Here is a 22,659-nt window from a genome sequence, read left to right on the forward strand (position 1 = left end):
AAGTGCTCTCGGCTGCAGAAATCCCCGGCCGACCCTCCACCCATCCGCCCTGATCCCCTTGGTTACACCTCGATGTGCACAGGCATTTCTACTGTCATCTCAGGGATTTCCAATTACAAACTTCCAGGTAAATAACAAACATCTGACTCATTTACGCAACGCACACAGGAGAAAGGTAATATTGGAAAATAGTGCACATGTATAAAACAATCCACAGGCTCTTCAGTGGAGCTGAGTAACTACCTGTCCTGTCTGTGCTCCATTGACACAGTGACTGAGCAGCAGAGGAGGAGCTAAGCTTGCAGGAATTCTGTGTTTTTTTTCTTACTTTAGGAAGTGGAAGTTTCCTGGGCTCTAAACACCTGTAAACGTACCTGGGTCCTTTTACAAAGATTCCACAGATTACAGCCTCCACGATCACCTCATGTGTCTTTACCATTATCACCTACAGCTCTTAAGATGAGTGAGAAAGAGAGAGAGACATTTAACAGTTTATGATGCTATAGTTTCTCTTTATAATCACATCTAAAAAGATACAGAGTGCGATCTGAAAAATACTCTTCAATTTGTGTTTTACACGCAGCTTTAATTTCTAATTACACAGATGTAATTTAGTTTAGTAACTAGTTTAAATTAGCTTGTAAAATTCCTGCCAATTCCCTTTGATCTTAAAACCATCCTAACATCGCTTCCTCACCTTAAAACACGTAAGGCGGTTAATACCACGAATGTCTGTCAGTGAGCCAACAGGATTAAATGGCTTATCTTCAAACACGTGCACACATTCTCCTATTATTCCTCTAAACACTAGAAGATCAAGAGTACATTTGGAATTTGTTCATTAATCATCTCCAGTACGATTATACCTTTAAATAACTATAACTTTAAATCTCATCAATAACTGCGGTTTTGGTCTTTAATAGACCGGACTTTCAAGTGCACTTGTACTTTTAGACTAAACTTACATTTGAGGACCGAATTTGTCAGTAAAGAGTTTTCTTTTTAAAGAATAGGACAAAGAAAAACATTGTCAGAAAACACATTATAAGAACCAGAATTCAAAACTGCTGAATGAATGTCTGTCTGTCTATAAATTAAAAAAAAAAAAGGAAGTCAATTTTAGAAAGTTTGACGGATAAGATAAGCAAACACCAGAACCCTTAATGATTAGAAAATGTGTCCAGACAATATTTCTAAACACACTGAACTAATTCACAAGATGCATATCATTTTTATCTACAGCCATTTACTCTAAACTTCCCTTTGCTACAATATTTTCCTGAAAATGAAGTGTGTTAATATAAGTTAGATGCATGTTAGTTTACCTTTTACTTCTCATGGTGAATATAATAGAAAGAGAGAACAGAACTAAGAAGACCCAAAGTACATTTTTATTTTCTTATCAAAAACAAACAAACAAAAAAGGAGTAAAAAGTTAACTTATCCTGGATAAAAAGAAAACAGCACAGTTAACACTTCCCACACATGTGGGTTCTTTACAACTCAAATATTTTGGAAAATTTGCACATCACTGACAGGAACAAAAGCAAAGTGTTTATTTGTGTCCTTTGCTGATCAACTTATGTATTTTTACAACAAAAATTGCTCTGTTTTTTATGCAGTTTTCCTGTGATGATTAAAACAAATAAAACAAAAAATAGTCACTGATATTATTGGTGTATATGCGTGCTTGTGTGCTTTAGCCATCCTGTTGCTGTATGAATGGATTTGGAATGGCCTCCATGCCATCCTGAGGACAGATGAGCACAACTGATGTTCCTCTGCAGACCACCAGCCCCAGCTGCCTGGTGTCTTCTGTCAGCTTCAGCTGATCATCTGGATCTGAACACCAGAGTAAGGTTCATGTTATGGAATTCATAAAAGCTCAACTTATTTATTGAAATCATTGCAACTTTTGGTGATCGATTATTGTTGTCGTCTTTGTTCTTCCTCTGTTTGGTCTCCGCGAATAGACATGCTGTAACAATATTTTAATCAAGCAATGCTACCAGACCTGACTGAGGGAGCATTTATGTGCATACACCAGCAGCACAGTGGCAGGTGGGGGCAAGAAGCCTTAATCCTGACAAATTGCTTAACAGGGTAGTTTGAGCAGTAGAATTCACTTCTGAAAGACACAAACCTCTACTTCACTTGAATTACAGCACCACTGTGGGATTATTATTAAAATACTCTATCTTATCAACATGTTTGAATTGATCTTATCTATCTACATCCCCCTGATGTGTCCCCCTGTGCATTTACTGTATGTGTTTGCGCTGTATCTTCTGCCGACACCACAGAGCTACTAAACTGTTTTTGTTGAGTTTTCATAACAATAAAGGTTTATTCTATTAAATTCATACAGCACACACCTTTTGAAAATAAAAATGACTCTTGATAGAAGTATCCTAAAAAATGTGGCTAGGATTAGTGCTTAATTTAGGGTGATAAGGGGTTTTGATATAGGGCTTAAGACTGGGTTCTGCCTCTGGTTAAGGAAAATACAAATTAAAGAATATAAACTGATAATCCCAAGACAAAACATTAACAGTTTTGTACTGTGTGTCCAAGTTTTCTCACAAATATTAGAGCCTTCTTCATACCGAATAAAATGTTGGTACAGTCTAAATACACACTATAAGAATCGTTTCTTACAGAATCGGACTAATGAGGGTTTTTATACACTTACCACGCATGTACTCGATTGTGCCGTCAAGTACCAGGTTCAACAGTGGGTCGAAACCCTTCAGGACTCCACTGGCTGAGAAAAAAACAAACATTTAAGTGTGCAGTTTTCTTTGACACTCAGCGCGTACATGTAGCGTTAGCTTCTGTGCTCACTAGCTAAACTGACTAGCGTTAGCATATTAGCAGAAATGGTTCGCCTACCCTCTCGTCCACCTTGAAACTTCACACGAATCGGCTTGTCGATGTATTTGGACAAGTCGAAGATGCTCTCCTTCTTCTTCTTTTCTTTATCCTGCACAGAGGGAAGTGTTGTTCGTCACATGCGAGCTCACCACAAACAAACAAAAACAAGTTAGTAGCCCGAGTTTAGCTCCGCTTTGACAGCTAAGTCAGAACTGTTCTACGCCTCTGCTCAGTACAATAACTGACATTTACTGGAAATAAGAGAACAACTCAGAATATTTGTGCGTATTCACGTGAAAGAGAGTTTGAATGGCAAGAAAAGCAAACGAACTCACCGCCATGTTCGCTGTGTGACACGGAAGTTAAACTTTGACCCCGGAAATGCTCCACCAATCAAATCGTTCACATTTGTTGATGACGCCATTCATTCATGTTGACTATAAAATGTACTTAGTTAAATGTACTCAGTTACACCTTAACATTTATGATAATTATTTGTCCCCATTGATACACCTACAATGTTGTTGATCAATAAAAACTGTATTGAGAGAGAATACAAGAAAAATAATAATAATATGAAATAAATCATGAACAAAACTAGAATTTCATTTATAATAAATGATTGTTCTGCCTGTGATATAATTGGCAGGCCTTCAAAACTGACCCACTTTGCTGTGTTGCATTCAGTCAACAGTAAAGTCAGGTGGAAGTCTATTAATACCACCAGTTGGTGTGTTATGCAGCAGAAGTACAGGCACTGTGCAGAGTGGCTGTTTGTCGTGACATGGCCTGCACAGCCGACACACAGAGCTTGAGACCAGAGCTTTTGCTCCCTGAGCAGAAAAGCAAACTGGAGGAGGACAAATCAGCTGTAAACGTGGAGGACTCTGAGCCTGATATCCCTGATGCCACACTGTGTGTTGAAGGTGAAGGTTTTTATGTCAACCGTCAATGTCTGGCCCAACAGAGTGCCTACTTCAGGGCTATGTTCTTTGGCTCAGGCGTAGAGAGCACCAAAAGAAAAGTTGAAATTAAAGGCGTGGGCATGCAGCATTTCAGGGTTTTGATGGAACACATTAGGACATCCAGGCTGGTTTTGGACAGAGAAAATGTTCTGGGGATCCTTGAGACTGCAGACTTTCTCCAGCTCGAGCGAGCTAGGCTGCTGTGCTGCAAGTTCCTGGAGCGTGAGCTGCACCTCACTAACTGTTTGGGGATGATGGCTTACGCCTGGCAACGAGGCTGCACTCAGCTCTACACTGCTGCAAAACAGGTTGTGCTCACACACTTTCCTGCTATCATCGCTGAAGAGGACTTTTTGTCTTTACCTAAGGAGACAGTGGCCCATATTCTTGCCAGTGATGATCTGGCCATCATTAAAGATGATCTGGCCTTGGAGGCCATCCTGCGTTGGGCATCATTTGACCCTAAAAGAGAGGAACACTTTCTGGAGCTCATTGAGCTGGTGAGGCATGAGTCTCTGTCTTTGACATTTATCACTGAACTTTTGACCAAGATGAAAAGCTCTGACCCCAGAGCAAGGCTCATCCGCAAGCTGAATGAACATTACCCAGTCTCATGGTCAATAGGCAGGTCACTGAGGAGGATCAGGGCCAGAGAGACCTTCTTTGTCTTGGGTGGACCTCACGATCAGGAGCAACAGGCACTGTACCAGTTTCACCCTCTCAGCGGCAGATGGCAAAGCTGTGCACCTCTGCAGAGGAAGAACCTCACACAGTACTCGGTAGCTGCAGTAGGTAATGTTTGGGTAATGAGAATAAGAATGTTTAATTACAAGTGTATTTATTCTCTATAGACAGTCTGCAAATAGATGGCATTTTAAATGCACAGAATGTAATTTCTCTCAGTCAAAACAGTAACAAAAAAACCCGTTTGATGACATCTGGAAGCAGCATGAGATCATTGGACTTGTTGTCTTGCGTCTCTTTTCGTTCCCACATGCTTCCTTGAATAGAAAAAGAAAGATTTCTATGGAGTGTTGTTAATGTTTTGGCTAATGTAAGTACACTAATCAATTAAATATATAACATTAGTCTCATTGTTTTAAAATATTTTAATGGATAAATCTTACTTATTATAGATTTAACTTAATATACTGAACAGTGAAATGTCTCATTTGTTTAAAGATGCATTATGTAATAAATCTAAAGCAACTGGCCATAAAATCCTCCTAATATGTCACAGAGACTCAGGAATAATGTTCATATAACATACTGAACTCACCAACAACAACAGTACAGCCAAAATATTTACATAAAAATATTTTGCAGACTGCAAAAATGTTTATGTTTTGAAATCATGTAAATGAAAAATTTAACATTTTCTCATCATGTAGGAGACAACGTGGTTGTGACGGGTGGCTACTTCCGGGATGTGCTGTGGTTCAGCGTGGACTGGGTCAGTATATACGAATGTGGCAACCAGCGCTGGGTGACTGCACCAGCCCTGCAGAAATCCAGACACAGCCACTGCTCCATTGGGGTGGACTCAGTGCTGTACGTCCTGGGTGGCAGTATGGATGAAGGGCTTGTGGCTGATGTAGAAAGGCTGGTCCTGGGGTCAGAGGATGGTTGGGAAGGGGTCAGCCCTATGGTTAGGGCTGTGGAGCGGGCAGCCACTGCTGCTCTGGGGTTGTGTATCTATGTGGCTTGTGGCCTGGATGAACACGGGGAGGTGTACAGTGGAATTCAGAGGTATGTGGTGAAGGAGGATCAGTGGGATGTGGTCTCCTATTCCCCATTTCCACGGTGAGTCAATCATTTCCTCTTCTGTTTTACATAATCAAAGTGATATTTCTGTGTTAACTAGTTGGTAAAAACAGCAAACATCCTCTATTTTCAACATATTCCTAGCTATGACCTGGTTGCCACTGAGCTCAATGGTGCCCTTTACCTTTTTGGAGGCCAAACCTTACGTTTTGACATGGAGACAGACGAGTGGACCGTGCTGGAGGAGGAATCTCTGGAAAGGAAGTTCTTCTGTGGCTGCACCACAGTCAGTGGTCAAATATTCCTAGTCAGTGAGAGGAGGATAAACAAAGCATTTCCAAACATGGTGCTGATGGACCCGTATATAAACACTTGCATTGAGATAGATGATGCCATACCCTGCCCTGTGCCCCTCAGAGGGTGTGTCACCTTGAGAATGATCATGTGATGGTGTGTGATGTGATGTACTATAACACGATGTACAGTTATATGTAATAGAAATGTTATTTCTCATGTAAGAAGTTTTAGCTTCTGGGTAAAATAAATGCAAACATGAAATAAACGGAAAATGGACTGTAGTAACACACATTCAGCACATACAGGCAACAACATTAGATATAAGTGCAAATTTCTACAATAGCATTTATTAAAACTTCAACTTCCCACACAACCAACAAAGCATCAATGTACACTCATACGGTAAGAGAACATAGTGTAACATAAGCTGAGACATGACAGTTCTCCTGCTATTTTCTAGTATTGTATTTTATAACTTTTCTTTAATAAAATAAATCATATTGTAGTTGGGGGTCATTAAGTAATTCAGTGGATCAGCCCTTTAAATTTTCTGTATCATTACGATGCACAGTAGGTACAGTAATGAAATGAAAAGTCAGATTCAGTACATGGAGACAGAGCACCTTACATAGTTTTCCTACAAAAATGTAACAGCAGTTTTTTATGGTGTGATCTATGAACATTATCTTTTTTTTTTCTTTACAGTCCTGATGATCATAAACCTGCAAATCTGTAGCCAAACAACATTAGAGACAAAGTCACATGTCAAATCTGTACGTTTGATAAACGCATGTAAAATCCAATGATCTCTTGTTCCCTGTAAAGCTTTACAAAAAAAGTCATTTTCTTACTGTATATAAAAATGATTCAATCTTTACATTTCATAGACTTTTCTTGATCTAAACCATAAACCATTACACATTTGACAACGCCAATATCTAAAATATCACATTTCACAAAGCATATCTAATGCCCATTTTCTTTATGGCTCACCCAGCATCACCAACAATTCAAAACTAACATGAACACAGCAAGGCCTGGTCCAGGTGTCCAGGTGTCTGGTAACCAGGTCACACTATTCACACACAGAGCTTAATATCAAGTGTTCATCACATAACAGTGTTAAAACAGCAGCCAAGGCACTAAACAAGGGACAGCAGAGCAAACCTTAACAAAAACATCACTGAGAACTCATAATGCCTGTCATAATATTTAAAGTCGAACATCACACCTGTATACGCACACGTTCGTGCAGCTATCCTTTACAGGACTCGCTTTGACATCCATTCTTTTAGACAGCCTACACAAAAAGTTAAAGCCTAACCCTAATCTTAACCTAACCACAATTCAAATCTTAGCCCTAAACTCAACCTCAGAAATGAGGTTCTGCCTCAGTAGTCTCCATGAGAAATACAGGTTCTGACAAGGTCAGTGAAAAAAGGAAAACAGATGCGAGTACACACACATGCCTGATTTACAGGCATCAATTTTGAGACATGGGGTTGTGTCTCTACAAGGATATGTTCTTCTTTGTGCACTAGGGGGCGCCACATCACTTCTGAGAATCAAGCTTTAACTTTAATCAAAGGCCATCACAGAACAATGTAATTTGTCATTTTCCACATTCTAACACAATGTAGAAACTATCTGTTGAGTAAAGGCTTCATAAAAATAGTCTTCAAAGTGATTTGTCGACAAATTTACAATCAATGTTTTCACTAGTTTCTGTACAATCAGCCACGTGTGGACACAAAGCCTAAAGAGTGAAGTACCACCTCATTCAAGCTTTTTTTTGCTCAGTTAAAAAAATTATAACACATTCTATTACACAGCTGGATGTTTTTGTACAAAACACTTGGTTTCGATTGTTGAAAGGATGAATGAAGTTTCTACACTAGGTATTTACAAACAAGCGAATATAATACAATGAAAGCAAACTCGGCAAAAACAACACATATGATAAGATGTGACAGATTCTTCTTTAACCCTCTCCTTGTTTTGCCAGTTTATTTTTTACAAAAGGTAAAAGTAAAGATGCTGATTTCCCTAATCTTACAACACAAAGTGTAAGATTTACAATCATCGGTGTCTCTTTTGACCTCTCTTTTGAATAAATACAATGCAGACCTACCCTGATGGTGAAATGTATCATGTGTCAGAAAACAGTGACTCTCCAATAGGTGATGGGGAACACAACTATTTTTCCAGTGAGGCTTGGTAGACGATAAAAGGACTTCTATCTGGACACTATCTGGCTTTGGGCAGTCTGCTGTTCATATTCCTCTGGTTAGTCAGGTTGTTCAGGACACAGTTGTTAGCCAGCGATGCTAATTTAGAGTTAATTGTACCCTTCCTCTGCTCCCAGCTGCATTCATCCCCATCTTCTTCGTGCTCCTCCTCTTCATCGTCCACTTCACTCTCCTCATCGCTGCGCTCATCGCGCTCGACCTGAGAAGAAAAACAAAAGTTGACAAACTTTGTAATACCTGCCCCATGATTTGCTAATGTAACAATGTATTGTTCTTACCTTGCCCAAGAAGACAAACTTGTAGACCATGCGCAGGATAAGATATGCCCAGAAGATGTGCAGGGCTTGCAACACTAACAGCAGGGCATTGAAGAAATAATAACCAAAGAAGGGCTGGAAGAATTCTGCAGACACCACCAGTGTAGTGTAGACCACTCTAGAAAACAAACACAGACAGTCCAGTGGCCGTTGCTGGTCTTTGAAACAGGCAAAGCTCATTTCAAGCCCAGTTATTTATACATACATTATTACATTAATACTGCAAACTAACAAAAATAAACATGATAATTAAAGGTGCATGATGTAATAAATCTAAAGCAACTGGCCATAAAATCCTCCTAATATGTCACAGAGACTCAGGAATAATGTTCATATAACAAACTGAACTCACCAACAACAACAGTACAGACAAAATATTTGCATTAAAAATATATTTTGCAGACTGCAAATCATGTTTTGGCATGTGGCGCCACCTATCGCCATCTACCAATCATTGCAGTCAGTAGAGTCTCAGCTGCTGAGCAACCGCGGGTTGCCAGTTACGTCAGAAAACGAAACCTAAAAGACCTCGGTATTTTGAATTTCAATGTAGTAACCGTTTTTGGCCACATTCTTACATATGGCACCTTTAAGTAAAACTGAAATGCTATAATAGTGCTTTAAATTACAGTGCATATGTACAAATGAAAATGGGCTATATCATCGAGCAAATAACACACAACAACCAGCTATTTGTCTATAAACTTCCCTTGCAAAACCCACACAGGACAGAGGCAGATGCTGTCAATCAAAAACTGGTTCTGCCTTTCAGACACTTCCTCCAATCATCATGCAGAGGCCCAGCATCCGGGCCCGCCCACTGCTCCATTGACTCTGAGAGAAGCTGAGCTTCCTTGGAAGTGACATTTTTGCCACATTTGTCCAATCAGCAGTGAGGTCACCGCAGTGAAAAAATCCTAATCTGTGCCGTCCCATAGACAACTATTGAAGTTAAGCAAGCAAGTGGTTTTAAATGCGGAGGCTGTTACGAGAATACGAAAATCACGTAAGGCGATATTTTGCCGAAACTTTAGAGGAAATCAACACTGATATGGTTAATTTTGATCCATTCTAGAACCCTGCTCAGACCTGGTATTAACATCCATCCTAAGTGATCCAAAGACAATGCAGATCATTACACTAATCAGCGCTTATAAGTTCATTTATTTCTTAGCCACAGTCACTTTCGTTCTGCTTCCGATGACAAAATGAGCTCTATGTGAGGCCTTTTCTACCTCCTGGTTTCAGCTTAGGAACCAGTGACGTGAAGTCAAAAGAAAATATGAGACAGAGTCGCGGGATCAGAGCTGATCCTTGGCAGGTCAAACAAAACATTACAGGCCACAAAAACTATGGAAAGATAATTAACAAAAAAAAAAAAAAAAAAAAAAAAAAAAAGATGTCAGTGATGTCATACCAAAACACTTTGACTTGCAGTATTATTGTAAGGACACAGATATTTACACCACTTCCACTCCAGTGGATGTGTTTGTTATGAGATTGATAATGTCTGTATCATGTTATCATGTTTAAAAGAAAAAAAACAAAAAACATTTCCAAACAACCAAGATAACGCAAGCACACGCACGCACGCACGCATGCACGCATGCACACAGACACACACACTGTCACTAAAGTATCTGCGAGGACCTCAGTTTCTGCAGAATCACGGCCTACCTGCCAGGAAATACCACCAGTCTCGTGACAAGGAAAAGAAGAGCGAAGATGACAAAGAGTGAGTCACATGTCCTGGTCCAGCCGGCATAGTGAAACATCTTGGCAGACTTTTGTAAGAAGAGAAACGATAAATAAAAATGATGAATATCTTCATAAAAAGATAGCAATCACAATAATCTCTTCATAAGCAGTTTACAGATGATGGACAACAAAAGCTGCAGTGTTATATAAAATCAAGGCCAAGACAGAGAAGAATTCATTCAAGCATAATATATATTATATTGTAGTATGCTGTTATAAGTTACTGTGTCCAGATGACACTCATTCACACCAGATGACTCGCTCTAAATGTTTATACAGCTCTAATATGACACTGATTTCAGATAACATATTTCAGATGTTATCGGTGCAACACGACACCAAAGAAAGCCTTGGTCATAAAACCAGGAACAATGGACCTGTTGTTTTACAGCTACAACGTTTTTCTTTGCCTTTTCGGCACAAACATTTGAATAGGAAATCAGGTGCAATACATGCAGGTGCTATTCAAAGTAGGTTCCCCTTTCTGCATTTCAGAGCACAAAGTACACAGTCTCTCTTTGTGACATTCCCCCTCCACATTGTTTCACCCCAAATGTATTCATCATGACTCTGGGATGAGGGAGGTGCAGGAAGGGGAAATAAACATCTTGGGTAAAATATTCAAATTTTAAAATGAGGGAATATTCTACCTCTAGAAGGAAGTCCGATGAATCGTGCACCAGCATCACCAGAGTGCCAACTCTCACGTAGTTTGCACAGTAGGAGAAACCAATGAGAAACAAGGTGGCGATATGATGAATGACCTGCTCCTTGAAATCCTAGAACACATAAATCACACAGCATGAGAAAGTACAGTGGTCTTGTTTGTCAATTGTGTTGACGAGAGTCAAGACAGATTTATGTGTTGTCTGTAGTTTGTTTGTTGTTGCCGCTCAAATATCTTTGTGTCTCTGCTGCCTAATTATTAAAATGTGAAGGCGTTTATAGGTTCCTACTAATATAACAATAGCTCCAGGTATCTTAATAATGAAAATGAGAGCAAAAGGGAGCAGATAATCTGTTTTACATACACTATAATAAAGCCAAAGGATAAGAAATGTGTAAGAAATGACATTTCTGTGGGGTGTGAGTGTATGTGTGTGTGTGTGTGTGGGATCCATGAAAATGACACTCACCTTTCTCTTGACATCCACAGACACGCACATGAGCAGCGACAGATAGAAACCCATTTCCAAGATGTAGTACCAGTAATGAGCCTCAGCCACGGGCTAAAAAAACAAGTGAATGCAAAAAAAAAAATAAAAAAATGCAACATTTACAGACAGTTTCCAACATCATCTCAGGAACACAGACTGTTGATGTACTGTGTTCTGAAGCGTTCACAGCCAGCCAAGCAGAATGCTGTTCTTGCAATATGTAGAATGTAGAACTAACTGCAATTTCAAAGTGATTTTGCCACTTCAGCACCGACAGGTCATACAGTATAAATCATTTTTCTCATTCTGATAAAGACTTGCATAAAAGTGCAAGTCTTTATCTAAATGAGGTGTTTTGTTATGATGAAATAGGTGGCGTACTATCTTAAATCTAAACTCCTCATCAACTCTGCAGCAACACAATGGAAGGAAGTTGACTGTGGCATTTAACCCCCCAACCCCCCCCCCCCCCCCCAAACCCTTTTTCTTTGTTAGACCACAACATGTGTAGAAAAGGAAAAGGGTCAGCAGCTGTATCGACTGAAGGCGCAGTAATCAGTCAAAGTTTAGACAGAGAGTTCTGTTTTTAAACAGTTTTGTTTTATTTCGTGGTCATGACCCTCAAGGAAGAGCTGGTTTTGTTCTGGGGAATGGAAACCTGCCTGCATACCTGACTGTTGTCAGCACAGACAGATATTAGCTTAGTCACAAATCTAGAGACACAAAAGCATTCAGGGCAACATGAAGGAGGTGAAGAAATGAATATGAAAGTTAGTGGGTGAGTGAGTGGAGTGTCATATATGTGTGTGCTGTGGTCAAATCCTTTTACACAGACTAAATACCGTTTTATTTTAATTTAATTTATCAATAAATCAGCGTTGAACATTCAATAAGTTGTGACAGGTGCAAGTTTGATGAAACATTTTTGTTTTGTGGGAACTTATAGTCACCAAAAATTGACTTTCAGTAATAACTTTCAGGTATTTCAGAAATGTAGTTGATGGTGATGATATTAATCATAATGACAAGACTTTCATTTAAAATCGCGGTGTTTCCTGCTCACCTGTTTGGGATATCCTCGCCAACATTCTCTGTGATCCCACAACCACGGGCTCTGGAGGTTCAAGGAAACCATAATTCACATGAAATAAACTGCATTCTGATTATTATTTAAACCTCAAAACCAAAGAGAGAGTGAATCACACTATGTGACCACTTATGTGATGAAACACTTGTGTTTTGCATTCGATTCACCACGTTCACGACTAAAAACAGCATCATCCCACTTGTATTCAAGCAAATCGTATAACCTGTCTGCGAGTGTAATCCAGCACAATGAAATGAAGTGCAGGCGACAAACAGACTTACATGAATTAAAGAGCCAAGCCCGGCTGTGAATGCTACAAGATAAAAGACGAACCTCCACCTGCAGAGACACAGTTTATTAAAAAAAATATATTTACAGAAACACAAACAGGGGAAATAGATAGAAATATATGAATATTGCTGGATCATGCAAGTAGAATGACGCAAGTCACAGACGACTGTAAATCGACTTTAATGTGACCATTTTCTTCATAAAAGCACCATGGAATTTGCAAACTAGACTGCACACCAAAAGTCTCCTTTGCAAAATTGATTAAGGTGTGAGTGGTGCAGTGCTCTTCTCTGCTACAGCTCCAAAAAAAGTGTAACCTGCTTTAATTAGAAGCAGTCAGAATCAGAATACTTTATTAATCCCTGAGGAAATTGTATGGTCACACAGTATTAAGAGAGATACAGTTATAAGAAAGAAAGTGCAGACTATTACACAAAATAGAAATTATTATATATACAGTATATAATAATGAAACGTAAGTAAAATGATATAAAGTACCCCTATGAAACAGCGCAATATGTACCTTATCAATATGATAAAGAAGAACATGGGTAGCTGTTATAGAATATTGTTCTGTGTAGTTAACGCTGCTCGTGCATTTAGGTAAAAGAAAAACTCACGAGGCTTCGCAGAACTTTTTGGTATTGCTGGGTCGATCCTGGTTCCTTCTGTGTCTGAACCAGGTCTGGATTTTTCTCTGTGAGAGACCACATTGTTTCCCCAGGTTCACCACATCGCTCTGAATAACACAAACATTTTCACACGTGTGTGCACACAGTCAGTTTTTTTTTCTTATTCTCTTCATGTGCATACATATCTTGGTAAAGTGTGCAAAAAGCTACTCTCTCTCAGTGTCTGAACTTCAGAACAGCACATGTACAGACACAAATACAAAATATTGTGTACAACGCCAGGACAACAAACGCTTGACACGTGTGTTGCTCCCTGTACAAAGCAGAAGATTTTCAAATAAGAAAACACAGAAAAAAATGGAGGAACCCACACATGCAGATGAACAATCCAACATGTATGCACTTAAGCACACAGGCCCAAAAACACAGAGCAAGCTCTCAAAGTCATGTCACGTCTTGTAGTTTGTCCTTACAGGAACTTTCAGTGTCACAATGCCAAATGAAACCAAGAGGTGGGAGGAGAATTTCCACATCTACCTGTACCTGTACGCACCAGTTCACCGATTAAAGGGAAAGGGAACATATCTGTGTCAAGAGATTATTAATATTTGACATTTGACAATGACATCTACTGAAGAGTGAACACACCTTGTCTATGTTATGAATAATTATTTTTATTTTTGAAGCATATCATAATCATCGTGACTCTAAGTTCTAAGTTCCCTCACAGGTTATTTCCTTTTGAAAAATCAGTTCCTTGTTCCTAGTGCACGACCCATCCAAATAAAACACTCACACTAACGTCCTCCACTCTCTTTTAAAAACGCTTGTGCCATCGAGAAATTTACTACAGATGATAAATTACCCTTTGACTGAACATTGCATTGAAGCACTGCTTCATAATGTGCAGTAGAATAAAAGCAACGTTAGATGACCTTGTTTAGTATTATATTAAGCCTAATTCTGGCAGTGTGCTTCGCATACATTAGTGAAGGACCGAGGTTTTGATTACAGAAAGAGACACCACTCTCACTGCCACTAAGCCAGGGACACATCAACAATCTGCTTTTGCTTTGTGCCAACATCTAGCATATTTGATATTAAAGGATAAAAAATTTAGCAACATTTAGAGGTAAAAGTTGTATGTTGCATGTTGATTATCCCTCACCTCTCTCTTCCCTTCCAAGTGCATTGGAAAAACTATGTAGAATTCAGTTTGTATTAAAACCTAAAACAGGTATAGTTTGTCCATTGTGGGCTACTGTTAAAAACATGGTGGTCAAGAATGACAGCCTCTGTGGAGCTGACCGGACTCCTAATAAAAATATAAAAGCCATATTCTGGGGTCATGAAAAACAACAACATTTTCAAAAAGGTGATTGTTCACTTATAAAAATGTATCTTTAAAGGCTTTAAACTCAGTAGGTGGCTAACTTAGGGCACTAGAGTGTGCAATACCAACTTTGATGTTTTTTGCATAAAAAATGCAAGTGATATCGGTGGAAATGAGACAGATAGATCACCAAATTGTGCAACTTTCGCCCCCTCAAAAAACAAGCACACATTGAACAGGTACTGCAGTAGTAACTGTCTGATCTTCTGCCACATGAAAAACATGTAACTTCTATTTTACACACTGGACCTTTAATAGGTAGATGAGTTAGTAGTTCTTGGAAGTTGCTGCTCTCAAAAAGGATTTTCAGCAAAATAAAAAGTGAAAGAGGAAAGAAATACAAACTTGCGAGGGCTGCCGGCTGTTCTGTTTATAGAAGATCTCCAGCTTTGGTGTGGACGCAGCTCGAACGTGAATCCGATCCTTCACACCTAAATATTTGCTAAACGGGAGAGCAATAAGCCTGAAGGGACACAGAGCAGAAGAGGGAAATAAAATGTATATCAACAACAAGCGTTAGTCAATACTGAAGCCACTTTTTCAAAACTGTTCACACATCTTCATTGCTTTAATTAACCAAAACCCATGAAAACACAACATAAAAGATCACATACGTCTCTCACAATTAGCTAATTCGACTGCTTTTTACTTAACTAACAGAGTAATTAAATTGCAAAAATGCAGACATTTGTTTCAATATCTTTTATATAGTCACATCAATTTAATTTATATAGCCCAACATCACAAATACAATTTGCCTCGAAAGGGCAAATAACATGCACAAAAATATAATAGATAGAAATATGATAATTGTGTGCAAGCACTCTTTTATAGTCATAGCGCAACACACTGGGTTGTAATTCAAGAGGACGTATTGTGAACAGCTGTCCAATGTGATCTCACCCCACCATAGCACAGAGTGATAGCAACAAGATAGCTCATTATTCTCCTGCCCTGACAGCCTGTACAGTCACTCCCATGAGGCATATGTGACATTTGGCAAGTTCAGCCTTGGTCATTAGCTGATATGGCATCGAGGGACATTTGATCTGCGTATGTGTTTCATACAGACGGACACAAACAGAGGACAAAAAAAGAAGGGGAGGGACAATGTGACTGTATGAGCACAGGTGAGACGTGTTTGTGTGCACGCGTAATCACATGTGTACAGTAACTCTACCTAAAAGATAATCACCATCCTGAAGGAAAGGACAGCGGGGTTAGACTAGAGAATGAGAAGGTCAGGGTCGCTTTACACAGACACACGCAGTCTCTGGTTACAAGAATTAGTAAAACACGCACACATAATCTCTCCATTTAAGAACGCTGCATTTACTTCCATTTATTTGAACAGCCTAAACAAAGCCTTATCTTTAACCATAACCAGTTCATACCTAAACCGAACAACAATTCAAATCTTAGGCCTAAACTTAACCAGTTCATGAAATATCAGGTTGTGGCTCACGAGAACCAGGTTTTTTCGATCTCAACACTGGATCAGTGTTTATGCCAGAAAAGGTCCGAAAAGGTAACAAATACAAGTACAGATACACACACATAAACACACGACCTCACTACAGGGATCACTATGAAGACACAGCTTTTCACCTTCCACCTGTCTGACTGCCATTCACACACGAGCAACACCTGAGAATCCTCACAACAAGTAGTAACATAATACACAGACGTCTGACTCTACCACACACACACAGGCACAGCATGTTTACCATGTGTTATTATCCAGTCCCCCTCGATTTATACTTATACAGCTACTACTAGGGCTGTGTATTGGCATAAACTGGACACAGCAGTGACACTTTGATATATTGCGATACAATGAATATGACAATAACAATTTCATCTGCATAAGCAATGAACAGTTTTCTTTGTGTAGTCAGATGAGTTGAAGGAGGGGTCAATTGACCAAAAGCCTGCTATGAGGCTTAAAGGAACCACGATTAAAGATGTTTCCAATACGCTGATACAGCACTTCAAAGAATTGTTATGGTATCACACCACGATTTATCTTTATTTTATATTTTCTTACACCTTGAGCTATTACTACTCTAATACGCAAATAAATAGGACACCTGATGAAGGTTCAAACAGGATTTCAGCATATAAAAATGCCGCTAATCTTCCACCGCCTGAGTCAACATAACATATATCTAAGATATCTACTACGGATGGGAATCAGTATCGGTCAGTATCGGTATTGGTCTGATACTGGTCGATATAGATATATATGGCATGCTTATACTATGCACAGACTGTACAAATGTAAATAAAAATCAGCCAAAGCATTTTAGCTGAGTCATGATTGGTATTTTACATGCTTCTTATATTTATAATATTTGTTACACCGTTGCCATTTGTATCTTTGAAACGACTCAGAACAAATGTGTTGTAAACAGCCTCACAGTTCATAAAATAATAAATCTAAAATAACTGGAATAATCGGACTAACATCGGTGTCGATAGGATACTCAAGTTTGTGATATTGGTATTGGACACAGAAAAGTGGCATTGTCCCATCCCTAATATGTAGATATTTTAGTTTAACAGTAGACCGTTCATGCACCAATGCATTCTACCTCTGTCATCTGTCAGTAGCCTTCCTAGAACTCCAAATCTTGACCTACTTCCAGGTGGCCAAACAAGTTATGATAATGAAAAGTTATATTGATAATTGTCATGATAAAATGTCTGAGATTCACTCCTGAGTGAAAGTTGAACTAGTTACTTGTGGTTTTAAAACACACTCTCTGTGGTCAGAGAGTGTGTTTCAATATTAAATGTCCCAGGTATTATTTTCCTTCTCTTCAAACACACGCACGCATCACACTTTTTAAGGACCCACAACAGCACAAGGAGAACGGCCTTTTCCCCCACAGTCAGCAGCTAAATCTGTCTACTCATGATGTCTCTGCCTCCCATTGCAGGTCTGATCTACACCCTCATCTCCTTGGAGCACTGATGCAAGTAAAGGAGTCATTACTCTGAACCACCACACACGGCGTTGCAGACAATGAGGGAACCAAACACACAGTCAAACCAGAGTCTAAATGAAAGCAGAGGAAATCAGACACCGTGTTTTTAAACATTTCCTTTCACGTGACGACGGAGCTTGACCTTTGCTGGTCTGTTACATTGACGTTCATGCTTGTAGGCAAATGACAATGACAACAGTCAAGAAGTGGTTCTTGCACCTGCGATTTTCATGAACCAGCTGTGATGATGCAGGCGTTTCTCACCTCTCAAAGACATATCTAAGAGCTATAAAGGTGAAGGCCAATGGCAAAGTGTAGATGAGATCCCTGGGTAAAGGAATGCGGCCGTCGCCCTCCTTAATCTCAATGTCCTGCCAGCGGACGCCCGGGGGAAGCCAGTACTTCTCCTGCCACAGCCACTCATTTATCAGGGCCTCCATCCTGAGGAAAGAAGCAGTAGAGCGTTTCATGCAAGTGTTTGCTGGACGCATGACCTGGGCTGTTAAAACATTAATGCCTTATACATATTTAAGATAAACACAAGCTAAGACTCGAAAGGTTAGAAAAGAAAGGACACACAGAGGACAGAAAGTGGCTTCTTATGTTCACACATGTTTGTCTAACTCCACGAGGTAACTATGGTTACATTTATCACTATTAATCACACTTTTTAAAAAAATATTTTCCTGATAATTGTTAGTCCATACAATATACAAAGGACAGACAAGAGGTTTTAAATCCCTTATTTCATATAACCATTAATCTACCTCCCAAATATAATTACAGATACAACCATACATGACTAATTAAAGCAGATCTTCACATCTGAGAAGCAGTAACAGGAGATGATTTGCATATTTGGTTTGCTTGAAAAATAACAGAAACAATGAATCAATAATACATAAGTAGTTGCAGCCTAGTTTCTGTCACTCAAATAATTACTCAACACCCATTCAGGTCTAAATCTGTTTGCCAAGCATAGAAACAAGAATGATATCTGGTCCATTTCCAATAATTTGCGTGCAATGAAATCAAAACAACTCAGCCTTGACGCTTGCCAACAGTCTCTCTCTCTCTCCACACACACACACACACACACACACACACACACACACACACACACACACACACACACACACACACACACACACACACACACACACACACAGAGAGAGAGAGCCTTTACCAGTTCCTCAGAAATAAGTTAAGACATTTTGGACCAGGTTCTGGTCTCTATTGATAACCACTGGTCCTGGTCCAGTGTGTAGGTCATCAAAAGGCAGTAAAAACGAGTACACACACACTCACATTCACAGTGAGGACACTCATAGACATAATTAATTCCCTAGGGTTAGGGTTAGCCCTAACCCTAACCCTTACCCTAACACTTAAAGGTGCCATATGTAAGAATGTGGCAAAAAACAGTTACTACATTCAAAATTCAAAATACCAAGGTCTTTTAGGTTTCGTTTTCTGACGTAACTGGCAACCCGTGGTTGCTCGGCAGCTGAGACTCTACTGACTTCAATGATTGGTAGACGGCAGTAGGTGGCGCCACATGCCAAAACATGATTTCAAAACATAAACATGATTTGCAGTCTGCAAAATATATATTTTTTAATGCAAATATTTTGTCTGTACATTTGTTGTTGGTGAGTTCAGTTTGTTATATGAACATTATTCCTGAGTCTCTGTGACATATTAGGAGGATTTTATGGTCAGTTGCTTTAGATTTATTACATAATGCACCTTTAACCTAAACACAATTATAACCCTAACCCTAAAACCAGGTTTTAACCCCCCCAAAAAAACCTGTAAAGAAGAAAAAGAAGGGAGGAACAGCCAAAATGTCATCACTTTACCATAATGTCCTCACTCCTGGTTTATACGATTGTTGGTCCTCACAAAGCGACAAAAACAAGAACACTCTCTCTCTCTCTCTCACACACACACACACACACACACACACACACACACCCACTCACACACACACACACACACACACACCTCTTGGACATTCTTAAATCGCATGCACAGATCAGATCGATTTCACTCCTCGTGTAAAGTCCATTATAGTAAAAACCAGTTTCCTGTAGCATTGATCTTATTCCTCATATTGATTGTATTCCTCGCTGCAGAGCATGTTATTATGAAAGGCTCCACACAGCAGCAGCAGCACGCGCTATCAAAGCAAAGAGACACGCCACTTGACGTGAAGCGCGCGTGCACGAACACACACAAACAAACAAACACACACACACCCATCTACAGCGACAAAAAAAGAAGCCACACATTAAAAAAACAACGACACGTCAAAAAATTAGTACTCGTGCACAAACAGAAGAGTGACAACCATCTCCTCTTATCCATCAACTACGTCAAGTCCTCACTCACTAACACACACATACACACACACATGCTCCCCTTCAACACACACGTGTCTGTTTTATGACAAAGAAAAGCCCAAGGAAAAGCTCACTGTCGTTCAGCAGAAGAAGAAGAAGAAGAAACATGCGAGGACATTTATCGCTGTTACCTGTGAGCGCTGAGCGGCCTGTGATGATGGGGATGAGAAAAGAACAGCGGCAGCGGAGGAGGAGGAGGAGAGAGAGAGAGGAGGAGCGTGTTTGACGCAACCTGCCCCTGCTGAGGGAGGGAGGCGCTGTGCCACTGTCATCATCATCATCATCATCATCAGAGGCGATCCTAGACTCCAGGGGGCTCCAGGAAAAGCTAGAAGCTAATTGGGTCCCTAATTGGGTCCCCATCTCTCGCCACCCTCATCACCTGTAAACCCTTAGTCCTAACGAAAAAAAAAAAATGCAATCAGTGTTTTTAGTAAGGGCTCTTTACTGCCACCCACAGGTCAGTCTGGGACAGCGGCCTCAAACTCAAAATGAGTCAGGGGGAGACAGTGAACTGGGGGGTCGCTCAAAAACATAATTGTGATGTAAAATGCATCTGTAAAAAACAAAAACAGACAGAAATCAAATCAATATATATATATAGATAAACATATAACATTTAAAATATATATAATATATATATAATATAAAAATAATGTTCACTTTTGGGCAGTTTGGGCCATTTCATTATAATTTTAAAATAATAAAGGGGCTGTAACGGTGGTGAGCTGCATATTAGGGAGCCTTGTCATTGAAAATGTACCCGGGGGGTTCCCAGGCATGATCATCATCATCATCACAAACAACAACGACGTACTTACAAAACAAACAAACAAACAAAAAAAAGAATGTGAATATTGTGTATTCTGTGTATCCACACACAGAATACACATTATTCTGACACAGAAACAATTGCACACTAATTCTATGAATGCATTCATGATAAATTGTTCTGGACTGATGAGGAAAGAGTGCTTTGAAGTTCTATGAGAATGGGATCAGGATTAATTTACGAAAATATGGAATATGGACAAAGACTATGTTCTCCTTTCAAATCGTCTTTTTTTTAATATCATATTCATTAAGGGTGTGAATTGCGGGATCTAAGTATCGCAACAATATGATAATGATAATGGAGGTAAATTATCATTGTGTTGTGATATTAGCTCAAGGACTTACAGACTCAGTGTATGAATTGATGCTTAGTGTAATTACTTGGTGTAATAATAGTAATAGTTTACCTCCATAATGATAATGTAGGTCAATTATTGTTTATGAATTTGAATAATTATAATCTTTATGGTTTTTTCAATAGGTTTTCACTCATTTATTCTGCACCATGGTTTGTCATGTGCAGCTTATTTAATATTGGCAGGAGAAATACTGGGCACACAGTTCAACAAATAATCAAGGGTTAAAGTATAGGTGTCAATTTAGTTATTACATTCTAGTTATTAGAGGAGTCAGGAGTCTGCAGTGTGGTAATATTCCCTGTCACTGGTAATTCATCAATGTGATCGCCTAAAGATAAGATCTGTCCTTTTAGTCCACATTTGAGGTCATTTTTGTGTTGAAATGTTGTCATGTACCCTGGCTCTACTGTCACGCCGAGGAAAATGTGACATGTTTTCATGAAACATAGTTTCCCTATGGAGACAATAACATTGCTATTCATTTTTTACAAAATCTTAAACCGTGATGGAGAGATTACGAGGCTCGTCTGTCTGCACCTTAACATAATGTGTGACAAGGTACAGGTTGCAGGAACTGCATGATGTTGAGCATAATATACTGTGTGTACACACATACACTGCTCACCTGGAGGATCAACATCTAACTATGAGTAATACGATGAGTTGAGTGCCAAGAGTCACACTACAAATCATGAAGAACATGAAAACATGAAAAGCCCTCTTGACAGACGTGATAGTGATATCATCTAAGCTTCCCACAGCTGGGTGTGTTCTGCTATTTTTCTCATGCTATTCACCATACAGTAAGTTTGTTTCGCAGTATCACGAGTGTGTATGCACACTCTACTGCACAGTCTACAGTCTACTATCATGTGCTGCAATCTATGAGACATAATTACAGCATTATAATCACAGGAGGAATGTGGGAACGGCCTGTCTGGAGCGAGCTTAGCACATTCTATTGATCACAATTGTAGAAAAATAAACACACGTACATATTTGCGCAATTTTAAAATGATGCAGTGTCAAATAAAGGTGGAAATGAAGGATGGTTTTACACAGCAGTTTGCTCCTGGAAGTTGGTGTTACTTTGTGCATGTGCCCAGACAAGCCTATGTGTGGCGAATTACACAATAAGTGATAATTATGAGTGGAACTTTGGTGTCCGAACAAGTATGACAACCCTTGATAGAGTTAGTTTCCTTTTCACGGCCAATCACGACAACTGATATAGTTTACAAACACAGTACAGTGCAGTATCATGGTAACTTACAGTATGGTACATGG

The 22,659-nt window shown here is 39.4% G+C and overlaps 3 protein-coding genes across 3 annotated transcripts; 1 reads left to right on the top strand and 2 right to left on the bottom strand.

Moving 5' to 3' along the window:
* Window positions 1-1,399: 1,399 nt before the first annotated feature.
* Window positions 1,400-3,221, bottom strand: lsm7 (LSM7 homolog, U6 small nuclear RNA and mRNA degradation associated). The gene is made up of 4 exons (XM_083888518.1): window positions 3,210-3,221; window positions 2,893-2,983; window positions 2,693-2,764; window positions 1,400-1,842 (listed from the first exon to the last, which is right to left on the bottom strand). Exons 1-4 carry the CDS (start codon window positions 3,213-3,215, stop codon window positions 1,700-1,702), a joined length of 312 nt encoding a protein of 103 aa, XP_083744644.1. The 5' UTR covers window positions 3,216-3,221; the 3' UTR covers window positions 1,400-1,699.
* A 437-nt stretch (window positions 3,222-3,658) lies between these two features.
* On the top strand, window positions 3,659-6,772 carry LOC310926066 (kelch-like protein 23; the record flags this gene model as incomplete). The annotated part of the gene is made up of 3 exons (XM_083888166.1): window positions 3,659-4,631; window positions 5,231-5,642; window positions 5,748-6,772. 3 exons carry the CDS (start codon window positions 3,659-3,661, stop codon window positions 6,049-6,051), a joined length of 1,689 nt encoding a protein of 562 aa, XP_083744292.1. The 3' UTR covers window positions 6,052-6,772.
* Window positions 6,773-8,146: 1,374 nt separating this feature from the next.
* On the bottom strand, window positions 8,147-18,214 carry cers4a (ceramide synthase 4a; the record flags this gene model as incomplete). The annotated part of the gene is made up of 10 exons (XM_083888070.1): window positions 8,147-8,348; window positions 8,428-8,584; window positions 10,144-10,250; window positions 10,875-11,003; window positions 11,361-11,453; window positions 12,445-12,495; window positions 12,750-12,807; window positions 13,380-13,498; window positions 15,130-15,247; window positions 18,039-18,214. 10 exons carry the CDS (start codon window positions 18,212-18,214, stop codon window positions 8,148-8,150), a joined length of 1,209 nt encoding a protein of 402 aa, XP_083744196.1. The 3' UTR covers window position 8,147.
* Between the last annotated feature and the right edge of the window lie 4,445 nt (window positions 18,215-22,659).

The sequence above is a fragment of the Microchirus variegatus genome, assembly GCF_963457635.1.
Source record: "Microchirus variegatus genome assembly, chromosome: 4".
NCBI lineage: Eukaryota > Metazoa > Chordata > Actinopteri > Pleuronectiformes > Soleidae > Microchirus > Microchirus variegatus.

What these genes read in the sequence shown, in the direction of transcription:
- lsm7 (XM_083888518.1), bottom strand. An exon ending in GTTTCAAGGTGGACGAGAGG is followed by an intron (nt 2,765 to 2,892) that starts GTAGGCGAACCA and finishes TTTTTTTCTCAG; the next exon opens with CCAGTGGAGTCCTGAAGGGT. An exon ending in CACAATCGAGTACATGCGTG is followed by an intron (nt 1,843 to 2,692) that starts GTAAGTGTATAA and finishes TCTGGTGTTCAG; the next exon opens with ATCCAGATGATCAGCTGAAG.